Consider the following 14,509-nt stretch of genomic DNA (forward strand, 5'->3'; position numbering starts at 1 on the left):
CTTTATTTTCAGCACAGTCAGGAATCAACATAATTTTTTGTATAAGTAGTCCCATAATATGCTGCTGATACTTTAACATATGAAACTGGCAGTTTAAGGCCCTAATGGCCAATGTAGGAGAAGAATATACCTTCTTACCTCATCTGTCCAAGGCCCTGGAATCTCTATCAGAGGGGGTAGGGTTTTTGGCAGAAGTAGCCTTAATGCCTTTAGGTCCCTGGGAAATGGTCTCTGGGTCCGCAGTAGGATTCCTGAATAGGAACTTGAGAGTCAGGTACTCTAATACTGGTCAGGTTTCCTGGAAGCTGGAGGTAAAGTGTCTGGGGCCAGGCTAGATTCCAAGAAGGCATCATCTGCAATGTCCAGGACAGGAGGGATAGCTAAAGGCCTGTGTTGAGGTAGGAGGAAGAATTCCCCAAGCCTCTTTTTGGAGTCAAAGTAATCCTGGCTTTCCCAGCGGAAATGCTCCTTAGGAGTGTGCAAGGTTTCACCAAAAGAAAAATCTTCTGAAGGGGAAGCAGAGGGAATGGAGTTCCCTGCATCAGAATCCTCATAGGTAGGTAAGGGCAAATCCTGGTAATCAGACGAAAGAGAAATTTCAGAATCCTGATCAGAAGGAAAATCAGTTCTAGGTCTCTTACAGGGTGAAGGCTGGCTTCCCCTAATTAAAGCAATAAGTTCTTCAATTATTCTTATTTGTTTTTTAGGCATATGGGCCTAACCATGCAGTTTGGACATTGGTTTTCTAGACGTGGGTCGAGTTTTAGGCTTTAAAGAAGAAGATGGCATCAGTTTGAAATGCAAGTCTGTAGGCCTGAATACACCCTCAGATGCCGGTGCCTGCACAGCAGCTCCGGACCCATCCAAGGTAGAGACATCTACAGGTTCCATGGTCAAAGAAGCATCTTGCGGCATACCAAACTCCGAATGGGTCTCAGTAGAGGTCTGTGAATCTAAAGTAGCGGGTATCAGGGGCTGCGAAAGTGCCTCACTGAGTACCGGTGAACTGGCGACTAGCTTAACGTAAGCGTCGTCGGTAGCTTTGGACCTATGCGGTCTGTCTTTATCTTTACGTTTTTTCGGAATGTCAGTAGTTGGATGGCTTACCGAAGCCATTTCTGGATAATTAAACCGAATACTGAAATAGTTTTATGCAAAAATGAACAGACGACGAATAGTTCGAGGATTGAACAAGGTATAAAACCGACAGCGAGGTACGTTGTGGTCTGGGCCTAAGCAAGGAATGTGTATGAATCAAAATCTTTATGAGGTATTTGCTTTCCTCAGGTAATACAATTGTTAACTTTTACTGACATCGGTTTAGAGCAAGAAAAAGGATCCCCAATGGAGTACATAGCTTTTTTTGAAGACTTCGGTTCTGAAACTCGAAAACGAAAATTTTAGGAGTCGGCCGACCGGCACTTGTGAACTGCTTCTGCTTCAGGCACTGCGCATCAAGAAAGACGCATGTAATGGTGTCAGCTGCATGCTTTATACCCCTGACAACCTGACGTCATGGAAGAAGAGACAGCATCCGATGCAGGACCCAAGACTTTGATATTCAGGCCGTCTGAGGGCTACCTGCAGGCAGATAACCCAAATGTAATGACTGCAACAGTGAAACACGAAGAGCATCGGAGATAACGTAAATAGTATAAATAAAGTAGTTTGCTATGAAATTTAGAAATGTTTAATGTTATATGGGATTCGTTTGTTGCTTGCTGATGTGTTAATAGCACTCATTATTTGAAATTTTATAGAAAATATTTAACAGGAAAAAAACATGACCTACCTGCAAATCGGAGGTATCAGAATAAAGATCCAGCATGGGACCCCTGACACTGATGACACATTTGTAGCACATTGCCTGGAATTGAAGACATCTATACAATCCCAAGGAGCCTGGAATAAATCTTGAAGAGCCTGGGATGCGGGAACAGATGAGGAACCACCCAGCCAAGAATAGGGTAACCTGACAGATATTCATTCAGGTTTGGCAATTCTGTCCTCTGTTTTAGAGGGGAAACTCCTTTCAATGCCTCAGACCATAGCAGATGCCCACCTACCTCGTTTCCTACTCTGCTAGTTTCCTTGCATTCAAAATACATGGGGAACTCTGCCCTTCCTTTTGTTTATCACAATTTGTGAGTCAACATCCAAGGCCCTTTTAGAGGCCTTTGGACCAAATAACTGCACAAAGGAGTTGCCCAAGAAGGATGTGCCATTACCCGACAGAACTGCAGCCACCAGAGGGATTGTGCCAGATGCTTTGACACTGATTGATGCAGGGTAATGGGGTTACAAACAGGCCTTGTCAACTCTGGCATTACTGGATTCAGGGTGACAATCTGATTCTGAATGCAAGTTGTTGATTTCTCTCTCAGGTGCTCTAAATAACATTTTCCTAGATAAGTAGATGACAGAGGTCTTGGTCAAGGTCATGGCAGAATGAGATCAGAAATGTGACTTTTTCACAGTTACGTAGTCTCAGTGAAACTGATCTAACATTTAATTGTACTTGGGTTGAACTGCACACAGTGGAGACAACCACCTACTTTATGCGTTCGGCCCAAGCAGAATAAACCCGACAAATGGAAGTCTTCGTGAAAGATCTGTTTTCCACACTGTAGACAATCACTGACTTTTCAATATCAGAAAAGACATCTAAACAAGCTGCAATAGCAACAAGCAAACCCCATAAGCACACCTCCAGACTAGTAGCCCAGCATAACTCATCTGAGATACTTCAGGTACAACTAACATCGGGTAAGACGGCAATTCAGATCATAGCCTACTATAGGTCCCCAACTATGTCCCAAGACTCTCACTCCATGTTCCTAAGCACCATGGAAACTATTCAGGTACAACCCAACACTCTCATACTAGGTGACTTCAACTACCCCTCTATCAATTGGGAAAACTACTCTTGCACCAATACACTGGCCCAACACTTCCTAGAATTCATCAATTCCAATGCCCTGGACCAGCTCATTCTTACCCCCCCACTAGAGGAAGCAACATCCTTGACCCGGTTATTACTAACATGAGCAACCGTTGCTCTACACCCCATGGAAATCCACATCTCACCCATGCTCCCCACAAAGGTAACCACCATGAAAAACCTCTCCAAAGCTGAATTTGGCCTCCTAAAAACAAGGTGGCTAACTTCATAGTACCCATGTCAATGGAAAATAGATACATGACTGCCGAATCATACACCAATGCACTGTACGAACACGTACATAAATGCATGGAACTAGCCCATACCCAACAGAACCAAGCTGCTCTCCCCCCAAAAAAGGAAGCCAATCTGCTGGTCCCCTGCAATTAATAAGCTCTACAACAGAAGGAAGAAACTGTTGCAGAAAAAAGTGAAGTCCCAAGACTAGAAAAACTCTCTAATTAGCCTCAACAAAAAGTTGAGATCCCTCATCAAAACCTCTAAAGCCAGCTATGAAGGCAGAATTGCGGAAGACACTAAAAACAACCACAAAGCCTTCTATAGTTGCATCAAAAATCTCCACGGAAATACCCAGGTTTGCTCTGAGTTACTGCACAATGGTACCTCCTATACTGAGCCAACAGATATTGCCAACATACTGGCAGATTCATTGCCAACTTTACCCCTCTCTCCCCCCGCAAAGGACCAATCACAATACCAGAGGAATGTCAGACAGCCAGTATTATTGCAGCACAGGCTAAAGCTGCATTGTCCAAGGTCAAGAATACAGCTTCCATGGGACTAGACAATATCCCTGGATGTGTTCTACATGAACTACAAAGTGAACTGGCACCACATCTGGGTGCCCTGATCAATCACAGCCTCACCTCAAGCTTTGTCCCTACTGAATGGCACACTGCTACAGTCATCCCTCTCCATAAAGGGGGAGCAACTACAGAATGGCGCACTGCTACAGTCATCCCTCTCCATAAAGGGGGAGCAACTACAGACCCTGGGAATTATCGCCTCATTAGCCTGACGAGTCTGATATGTAAGGCTATGGATCGCATCATCATGGACCTAATTAACAAGGATATAGGGAATCTCCAAAGTCTAGATCCCATACAATTTGGTTTTGTGAAAGGTAGATCATGCCTACTCAACCTTGTTGACTTCTCTGAGTCAATCACCAGAGCTGTGGATGAGGGCAAAGCAGTTCATATAGCCTACCTCGATCTGGCCAAGGCTTTTGAAACCATTCCCCACTCAGGAATTGTTGATAAACTCACCAAACTAAGCATCAGCCCCTATATCAGTACGTAGGTTGCAAACTGGCTCACAGGTAGAACCCACAATGTGAAAGTAGCGGACTCCAAGTCAGACTGTCGACCAGTCACGACTGGAGTCTCACAGGGTTTGGTCCTGGGTCCTCTCCTGTTTGGCATCTACCACTCAGAAGTCGAAGCCAACATGGAGGGACTCTGGCTGATCAAGTTTGCAGACAACTGCAAGCTGGGAGCCATTATTAACTCCCCAAGTGATGTAGACATCCTACAGAAAAGCCTCTGGTATCGAAACCATGGCCTTAAGTTAATGCCAAAAAATGTGTCGTCATTCCCTTTGGGAAAAACTCAATTCCCACTAATTACCACATTGATGAGAGCCTACTGAACACTGAAGGTGCTACAAGAGATCTGGAGACACAGGTTGACAGCAACCTCTCCTTCGACCACCACATTGCCACTGTGGTCAGAAAAGTCCTTCTACGTGGCACATCTCATTACCAAGGGTTTTGCAACCAGGAAGAAAAAGGTAATCATCTCTCTCTACTCTTCCCTCATTAGGTCAGTCATAGCATATACTGCCCCATTTGGCATGTACCTCACTAGATACATACAACAGCTGGAAAGGCCACAAAAGTACCTCACGAAGAGAAACCTAGGCCTTAAACACATGCCATACATATGGACAGACTAAAAAAAAACTCCAGCTATTCTCTGTCTCATATCATCTGCTAAGAGGTGATCTCTACTCGACTTACAAAGCCATGTCTGACCTAGCAGAACATGCTGGAAGGACAAGTTCATAACCCAGAGACTGCCCATGCCCATGCTCTGGAATAGACTTCCCATACATGTCAAGCAGGCCACCTCACCGGCCCTTTTCAAGAGAAATCTTGATGAGTGGATGGGAAATAGAAAGTTCACCCCGGGGATCACTCCAGTGGCTCTACTTGATAGAGGCACTGGGAACTAACGTCAGGTGACACAATGCTAGGGCACTTCTATGGGCTAGGCTTGTAAAGGCTCCAGGGCCATTAGCCTAGTACACACCTATGAACCTAAGATAAAACTTCCCCAACAGAGTACTTATCTGCAAGCAGGTTGACATGCCAGACTGACTACACTAACACAAAGCACACACTCCCTTATAAAGTGACAAAAAGGAATTGAAAATAGTGCCGGTTAATGCCCCTATTAAATCAAAGATGTCTTGGAAGTCTGGATGGTAAGATGTCAGTCACAGCCAGTAGTGGAAATTTGTACAGATTTGGAAGGTAAGGGAGCTACCTGACTCCTGCAAGAAGGAATCCCCAAAGGTTATGACTGCATAAATGAATATTAGAATGAATATCTACTACTACATTTAAGGACTAATGTAACTACAAAGTTTTTGAAAACAAAAAAAGTAATAATTAAACAGAGAGAGAGAAAGACTGTGTAACAGTATGCAAATAAATGTAGCAAAATGAAATGTTACACACTAATCTTCAACTTACTCTTTCCATTCTATACACTTCTCTGACATTTCTTCTGCAGAAAATGTTCCAAGAGGGCATGCCTCAATCACCGTGTCACTTCTCGTGGTACCTATAAAAAGAAAGATATTAAGACCAAACGTACTGAAGCAAAACAATACAGACAACATATAATTAGGTCACAAAAGATTAAGAATAGTTGTGTAAAATCTTACCATAACCATAGATGTCCTTCTCTTCCACGATGCAGTATTCATAACCTTTGGGTTTAGCGTCCGCCTAGAGACCTGAACGTCCAGCCAGTATACAAAAGCTTTAGTCACTGCAAGGTACGTGGGACATCTGATGTTGGCCATAGGATACGTGGGCCATAAAAGTGACGTCTACATGTACTTTCCTCAGAACTGAATGCCCCAGTCGGACCCCAGACCCAGGATAGCTGCACAAGTCCTGAATCATCCAGCAGAGCTTTTTTCTTTTCCAGGGGGTAGGAGAGTGAGATAAAATACTGCAACATGGAAGAGAAGGATATCTATGGTCATGGTAAGATTGTACACAATTATTCTATGTCTCTCTATTCTCATGATGCAGCATTCATAACTTTGGTTGAGTGCCATAGCTCAAAGGGAAGAAGAGGGTGGTGGTTTGGAACAATTTTCCAAAAATTCATGCAGGATTGCCCTAGCAAAGCTTCCCCTAGATCTGGAGATGTGGTCCAATTTGTAGTGTTTGGTGAAGGTACGGACAGATGTCCAGTTAGCTGCTTCTAAAATAGCAGCAGTGTCCAGCCCCTTGAAAAATGCTTCAGAGGAGGCCATGACCCTAACAGAATGGGCTTTTATGTTAAGAGTCCAGGTGTTTTCCAAAGTAAGTATAACAAAAGGAGATTGCTTTGGAAATACAGCTAGAAAGAGTCTGCTTTGCCACAGCTTTTCCCAGAGTCCTGGGGTGAAAGGAGACAAAAAGTTGCTCTGACCACCTAAGGGATTTGGTCTTGTCTACGTAGAATCTTAACTGTCTGTGAACATGAAGGGGAATGCAGGACAAACACTGGGGTTGTGGGAAAAAGGTGGGGAGGTGGATACATTGGTTCAGGGACAACTCATTGACAACCTTAGGCATAAAGAACAGGTTAGTACATGGGGTTTACTCTATTCTTGTTGAAGATTAAAAAGGGTTGTAGCTGCTGGCTTAAATGGGGCGATGGTGAGCTTTTCTAACACACAGTTCAGATCCCACAGCGGTGGGACTGGCTTCCTGGGGGACCGGAGATGTAGAACTCCTTTCAGAAATAACTTCACTTGAAGTGTAGAAGTAAGTGGAGGGTTAAGAGGCAGACAAGCAGAAACAGCAATAAGCTGAGCCTTACCAAGAGGAATATGCCAACCCTGCCTGCAAAAATTCACACAGATAAGACAGCACTAAGGGGAGCTTCTCCTTGAAATGGGTCTAACTGTCTTTTTAGACACCAAATGGATAACCTTAGTATTGGGTTTCCTGGCCTCCTGCAGGACATTTAGCACGTCCACACAGTAAAGGTATCTGAATGGGATCAAAACTTCCCATCAACCACATGGTTAGACTCATAGATTCCAAGTGGGGATGGGTTAGGGATCCCTTGTCCTGTGCGAGAAGGTCCACTCTGTGAGGTAATTTGTGATGATTGCCCCTGGCTAAATGTAGAAGGAAGGTGAACCAATGTTGTTTTGACTAAAATGGAGTCCCCAAGATTTTTGGTTTGTCCTGCTGAATTTTCAGTAGGACTTTTTGTAAGAGTGGGAAGGGGGATGCATACAGGAACATCCACTTTCATGAGACAGAAAAGGCATCCATCACCCTCACTATGGGGCTGGGTGCCCTGGCACAAAACTGTGGAAGTGGTCTGTTCAGAGGGGAGGTAAACAGATCTATTTGTGGCATACCCCACCTCTGGACTATGTCCAGGAACACATCCCTGTGTAGCATCCATTTGTGGGACTGTGACATGGACCTGCTCAAAATGTCTGCCTGAGTGCTCTGAGTTGAGGGGATATAGACAGCCTGCAGAATGACTCCATGCTGGCCTGTCAATTCCCAGTCCTGGAGTGCAAGTCTGCATAGCAAGTATGATCTTGCTCCCAGTTTGTTCACATACAAAGAACAGTGGGTGTTGTCCTTGAAAAACTTTAAGGGTCCTTGCTTCAGAATATCTTGGAGGGACCTCAGTGCAAAGATGAGAGCAGTCATCTTTCTGATGTTGATGTGCTTCCTCTTGAAGAGGCCTGTCCATATGACTTGCACCTTCAAGCTGCCCACAGCAGCTCTCCAACCCAGGTCTGAAGCATCCGTGTACATTTCCTGGACTGGAATTAGGAGTTGTAAGGGAAGTCCTGGGTTCAGAGACTTGATCCACCCACCAAAGGATTTCCTTCCTTAGGCGTGGTAGGAAGGGAATGGTGTGGTCCAAGGGGTGGGTGTGTTGGGTCCATGTGGCTTCAGGTACCACTGAAGTTTCCTCATGTGGAGTCTCGCCAGTGGCAACATTGGGACTGTAGAATCCATATGCCCTAACAGTATGAGGTATTCCCTTGCAGTCACTGCAACGGTGTGGATGACACACAAAAGGTATTCCTTCAGGTTTTCCACCTTTTGGCGTGGGAGGAATGCCATCAAAATGTCTGTCCTGATTCTGCACCCCAGGAAGCCTTGGTCCTGGGAGGGGTTTAGGCAGGATTTGGGGAAGGTGATGGTGAAACCCAGAGACTGCAGAAGAGCAATGACTGCCTGAAGATGGTTCTGGAGGGCAGTGTAACAATCAGCCTGGATCAAAAGATCGTCCAGGTATGGGAAAATCTGTATCCTAGGACCCTGCAATAGGAGCAAGACATTTGGTGAATACCCTTGGAGGAGTAGGTAGTCCAAAGGGTAAAGCAGAGAACTGAAAATTTGAGAAACCCACAAAGAAGCGTTAAGTACTTCCTGTATTTGGGCCAGATGGGGATATGCAGGTAGGGATCTTTGATGTCCAAGATGGCCAAAAATGCCTGAGGCATTAGCAGTGGAAATAGTCTGAAATGTAAGCATGCAGAAGGTGGGTACTTGAAGAAAGGTTGAGGTGAGAGATCCAGAATGGGTCTCCATGTGTTGCCCTTTCTTGGGACCAGGAAAAGTAGAGTAAAAGCCCCTTCCCTTTTCTGATGAAGGGACTGTTTGGCCAGCCCCTTGAGAGAGGAGGGTGTCCAAGACTGGTTTGGAATAGGAGCAGCTGGTCTTTTGGTGGCTGTGGGATGCCTCTTAAGAGTGGAGGAATGGCCCAAGTCATGAAGTAACCTTTTTCTATGATAGACAAGACCCATTTGTCTAAGATAATGCTTATCCAGAAAGGGCGACATTGAAAGTCTCTGGAAAAGGGGTACAGGATCTGAAGGGGGAGGAGGAAGAGGCAGGTAGTCAAACTGAGTTTTCAGGGTTGACATCTCAGCAGGCCTGGAAGGTGGCTTTTGCTTTCTGGAACTCATTTTGCCCCTAGTAGGAGGAGGACGAGCAGAATATTTTCTAATGAATTGGGTCTTAGAAGGATAATTCCTGTGAAATTTAGGAATAGGTGATGCAAACAAATGTTTCAAGTCCTGTAGTTCTTTCCCCTTCTGTTGAAGGATTTTGAGAAATTCTGCCACTTGGGCCGCAAACAAGGCAGTATCATCCAGGGGGGACATCTAGAAGTTTAGCCCCAATATCATCAGGTAGGGGTTGAAGCCTCACCCAAGAATACCTTCTGCGCACCGAGTCAGAAGCTGCAGATCTGGCCGAGGCCTCTGCAGTATCATAACTGCATTTGATTGAGTATCTTGTCACTTGTGAGGACAAGGAAAACAGGTTAGAGATTTGTGACTTAGTGGGCAAATCAGGGAAATTAGCCAACAGCTTTGAGGCCTGATTCAAAAGGGCCAAGGAGTAGTTAAGACATAAGAGTTTGGTAACTGATGGCTCTAAATGTCATACTGGCAAAGGTGTACACCTTCTTGTCAAGTCTCTCCAGAGACTTGTGTCCTTATCAGTAGAAAGGACAGAGGTACAAAGTAGCAGTCTGGAGGGTTTGTCTGCAGAGACAGAAATGGTACCAGGATCTGAAACAGGACATTTTATTAGAAATTTTGCCCCATCTGGGACCTTATAAAATCTGTCAGGCCTTCTAAGAGCGGGGGGTGGGATGTCGGGATTCAGGATTTTTAGAAGCTGCAGGAAAGGTGCCTAAGAAGGCTGGCAGGAGTGGTGGAACAGTAGAAGACGGGGTATCCCATTTGCAGGAGCTCATAATACCTCTTATGGATGTCAGACATTTCTGTAGAGTCTGATTTGAAAAACTCTCTCAACCAAGAGATGGTTTCTCCAAAGGTAAGCTCCTACCCAGAGGAATCGTCTCAGCAAAGTCCTCCTCTGGGGAAGCATACCCTAGAGGGGAAGGCATTTGTGAAGCAGAAGACAGAGAATTCTCAGAAGAGGAATCTGAAGAGTCTTCAGCCTCTACTGAAAGAGGTTCTGCAGTCTGATGCCTAGGGCTGATAAAGTAGAGCTGTGTACACTTACCATAAACGCCAATGTTTGAGTGTATTCACTGTTGCAGTCATTACATTTGGGTTATCTGCCTGCAGGTAGCCCTCAGCCGGCCTGATTATCAAAGTCAGGGGTCCTGCGTCAGTTGCTCTCTCTTCTTCCATGATGTCAGGTAGTCAGGGGTATAAAGCATGCAGCTGACGCCATTACATCAGATTTTCTTGCCCCAGATGTCAGGTGCCCCCATAATGGGAAGCAATTATATACAAGGTTACGCCTCCAACAAAAAGCAAATACACCAGAAAGCTAAAATACAGTAAACAAGAGGAAAGGTATAGCCAATAGAAGTCAGGGGGCTGGAGGGAGGGTAACCAGGACTGCAACAGTGAATACACTCAAACATCTACATTTATGGTAAGTGTACACTGTACTATGTTCTTTGTGTTTCACTGTTGCAGTCATTACATTTGGGTAGATTCCCCAAAGCTAAGGAAGGGAGGAGGCAGAGAGCATTAGGACCAGCTATTAAGCCCTGCAAGACTGCAGTGGCAAAACCAGCCCTGGATTTAGAGAAAATAAAGTGGTAATGCCTGGTGAAGGTATGTAAAGAGCTTGGTGGAATGTGATCTTATCCCCTGTGGGGGTTAGGTTTTCCATGGTGCTTATAGCAGAAATGAATGCAATGGCCTATCCAATTAGAAATGGCTTGCTTTGAAATGGCCTTCCCCTCTGCCCCTGCAGCAAAGGCAACTAGCAGCTCTTCAGTTTTTCTGAGAGGCTTAGCCCTGTCCAAATAAAATCTAAGTGGTCTGTGCACGTCTAAAGAGTGCAGTATTCGTTCTCCTTTGTTCTGTGGATTAGAAAAGAAGGTTGGCAAATGAATGGACCGATTAAGGGCCACACTGGATACCACCTGGGCATAAAGGAAGGATTTGTCCTGAGGGACACCCTGTCTGCATGGAAGATGATGAAGGGCTCCACTGCCATGAGAGCCTGTAATTCAGACACTCTTCTTGCTGAAGTGATGGCTAGAAGGAAGGCTGTTTTCTAAGAAAGGAATTTCAACTCTGTAGATGCAGCTGGCGCAAAAGGAGGTAGTGTGAGCTTTTCAAATGCAAAGTTAAGGTCCCAGGCTGAAATAGGGGCCCTCTTGGGTGGTCTTAAATTTTTGGTCCCTCTGAGGAATTGCTTCAGCAGGGGGTGACAGAAGAGGGGTGGCTCAGTACTGTAATGTGCTGAAATGGCTGAGGCATGAATTTTAATAGATGAAAAAGAAAGACCCTTGTGGAGTATCTCTGTTAAGTATTGAAGAATATGTGGTAAGCTGGGCACTACTGTGCCCACCCCCCACCCCCCCCGAGCCCCCCCCCCAGGTCTGGATCCAGGAACAAGATATTTTACACTTATCAACATAGGAATTTCTAGTACTAGGTCTCCTTGCCTACAGAATGACATCCAGCACTTGCTTACTGAGGGATGGTACTGGAGAGCTCAGGTAATTAGCCAGGCTGCAAGGTTCAGAGCTTGAAGCTGGGGGTGCAGAATCTGGCCCTCCTGCTGGGACAGCAGGGAAGGGGTCTGAGGCAGGTGCCATGGTTCCAGCAGTGACATACTGCGCAAGAGGGGGTATCCAGTGTTGGTGTGGCCAGTCTGGTGCAATGAGAACTGCCCTTGGTTTGTCCGGTTTGATCTTTAGCAAAACTTTCGAGAGGAGAGGCAGAAGGGGAAAGGCATAAACTGAGAGGCTTTCCCAGTTGAAGGACAGGGCATCCACTTTCCAAGCCAGTCTGTGGGGAGCCCTTGTGCAGAATTTGTCCAATTGGTAGTTCTGAGGGGGAGGCAAACAGGTCTGTCTCTGGGCTCCCCCATTAGTTTCTAAAAATGTTGAATATCTTTGGTTCCAGTTTCCACTTGTGTGGGTCCATGAGATTTCTGCTTAAGTCGTCTGCCAGTTAATTTAACTTGCCTTGCAGGTATTGAGCTTGTAGGTGCACTTGGTAGTTTAAGGCTGTGTTCCACAGAGCCATGGCTAGTCTGCAAAGAGGGTACGAGTGGGTTCCCCCCTGCTTGTTTATGTACCACATAACAGTGGTGTTGTCTGTCTTTACCAATAATTGTCCTGGAAGAATGTGGTCCTTGAAGGCTGTCAGAGAATTCTGTACAGCTAACATTTCTTTTTGATTGATATGCAGGTGCATTTGATTCGGGTTCCATTTGCCCTGAATGCACTGCCCTGCCAAGTGAGCCCCCAAAGTATAGTCTGATGCGTCTGTTAGGGTTTGGGCGGCAGGGGGTAGAGTGAATGGCAGTCCCTTGTTGTGGTAGCAGGCCTCTGCCCACCAAAGGAACTCTGTCTTTATATAAGGAATGATAGGAATCATTGATTCCAGATCCTGGGAATGATAGGAATCATTAATTCCAGATCCTGAGAATGTTGACATCATAGGCTTTTTAGATACCATGGTAGTTTCCTCATATGCAGTCTTGCATATGGAATTAGTAGGATGCAAGACACAATGAACCCCAGGGCTTGCAGTATTTTCCTTGCAGATAGCTGGGTCTTTGTGGCCAGTAGTTTGAAGTAGGCTGTCAAATAAACTTGTTTTTCTGGCGTGAGGTAGGCCATCTGAGAAGTGTTCAAGCTTGCTCCCAAGAATACAATTTGTTGGCAGGGTACTAGGTATGATTTCTTTTTATGGTGCACCCCAGTGAGGGTAGCAGTTTCTTTACAAATGCCAAATGATTTTACAGTATGTCCTGGCTTTCTGCCTGAATTAGACAATCGTCCAGGTATGGGTATATTTGAATATCTCTTTGCCTGCAGAATGCAATGACTGGAGCTAGGCACTTTGTGAATACCATGGGCACAGTAGATAAGCCAAAGGGCAGTGCAGAGACCTGATAGTGCATGTAGCCTGCTCTGAAGCGTAGGTATTTTCTGCAAGATTTACTGGAATGTGCAGGTCAGCTTCCTTTCAGTCCAATGTTGCCAACCAGGCATTTTTGCCTAGCATGGGAAGCAGCTGATGAAGAGTTAGCATTTTGAACTTTGGGATTACCAAAAAGGGGTTTAGAATAGACAGGTCCAGGATAGGACACACCAGGAGTCGTCTTTTCTGGGTACCAAGAAAAGTCTTGAGTAAAAACCTTGTCCCCATTCCTCTGCTGAGACGGGCTGAATAGCCCTGATAATTAGAAGAGAGAGAGAACCTGCTGTTGAGCCTCTGCCCACTGATTTGGGGGTAGGTCTGGCCAACCCTTTGGGGTTGGTAAGGAGTGGAAGTGGAAACGGTATCCTTGGGAAACTATATTTAAAACCCATTTGTCTTGGGTAATGAGTTCCCAGTTTTTTGCATGCAGGGCAATCTTTCCCTTAAGGGAGCAGAAAGTTAAGCAGGGCTTGGAAGGTTTAAGGTTAAGTCATTGTGACAGTTTACCATAGGGGTGTCTTACTTCCAGCTTTGGAAGTGGGAGCCCTCCCACTGCTTAGGCCTGCGAGTACCTTGAGACTGTAGCCTAGGTGGTCTGCTGTTCCTGGGTTTGGACTGAAGGCCTGGAAGAGACAGGAAAGGACCAATTCTTAGACGGCCAATGCCTACTAAATCTGGGAGGCTGTACTTGAAGGAAGTCTTTAACAGTTTGCATAGATTTAGCTTTTTCCGCCATCTTTTTAAGTACTACTGCTTTGTTGCCAAACAGGCGGTCTTGGTTTAAGGGAGCATTCAGTAATTTAGCTTTAACATGATCTGGCAAATCTTACTCCTTAAGCCAAGCATGCCTTCTAAGAACAGACCCAGTGACAGCAGCCCTGCAAGATGCTTCTAAAGAGTCAAAATCACACTGCAGTGTGTTTACCAACTTGTTCAGCAGAATGCATTAAGTCCTGCAATTCTTTATTTTCAGCACAGTCAGGAATCAACATCATTTTCTGTTTAAGTAGTCCAATAATATGCTGCTGATACTTTAACATATGAAACCGGTAGTTTAAGGCCCTAATGGCCAAAGTAGCAGAAGTGTATACCTTCTTACGCCATCTGTCCAGGGCCCTGGAATCTCTATCAGAGGGGGTAGGGTTTTTGGCAGTAGTAGCCTTAATGCCTTTGGGTCCCTATGAAATGGTCTCTGGGCCCGCAGTAGGATTCTTAAAGAGGAACTTGAGTCAGGTACTCTATAATAACTGTCAGGTTTCCTGGGAGCCGGAGGTAAAGTGTCTAGGGCCAGATCAGATTCCAAGAAGGCATCATCTACAATGTCCAGTACAGAAGGGATAGCTAAAG

General features: G+C 45.3%; 1 protein-coding gene across 2 annotated transcripts in view; it reads right to left on the reverse strand.

The window, feature by feature from the left end:
• LOC122794522 (tumor necrosis factor receptor superfamily member 14-like) overlaps positions 1–14,509 on the reverse strand; it is a 430,726-nt gene that overhangs the window by 97,399 nt on the left and 318,818 nt on the right. For both annotated transcript variants that reach the window (XM_044062984.1, XM_044062985.1), the window contains one exon: positions 5,721–5,811. In XM_044062984.1, the coding sequence (XP_043918919.1) occupies positions 5,721–5,811 (91 nt within the window). The remainder of the gene's footprint in view (positions 1–5,720; positions 5,812–14,509) is intronic.

Source organism: Protopterus annectens, chromosome 2.part1, assembly GCF_019279795.1.
Source record: "Protopterus annectens isolate FY-2018-M chromosome 2.part1, PAN1.0, whole genome shotgun sequence".
In the NCBI taxonomy this organism is placed as follows: Eukaryota; Metazoa; Chordata; order Ceratodontiformes; family Protopteridae; genus Protopterus; species Protopterus annectens.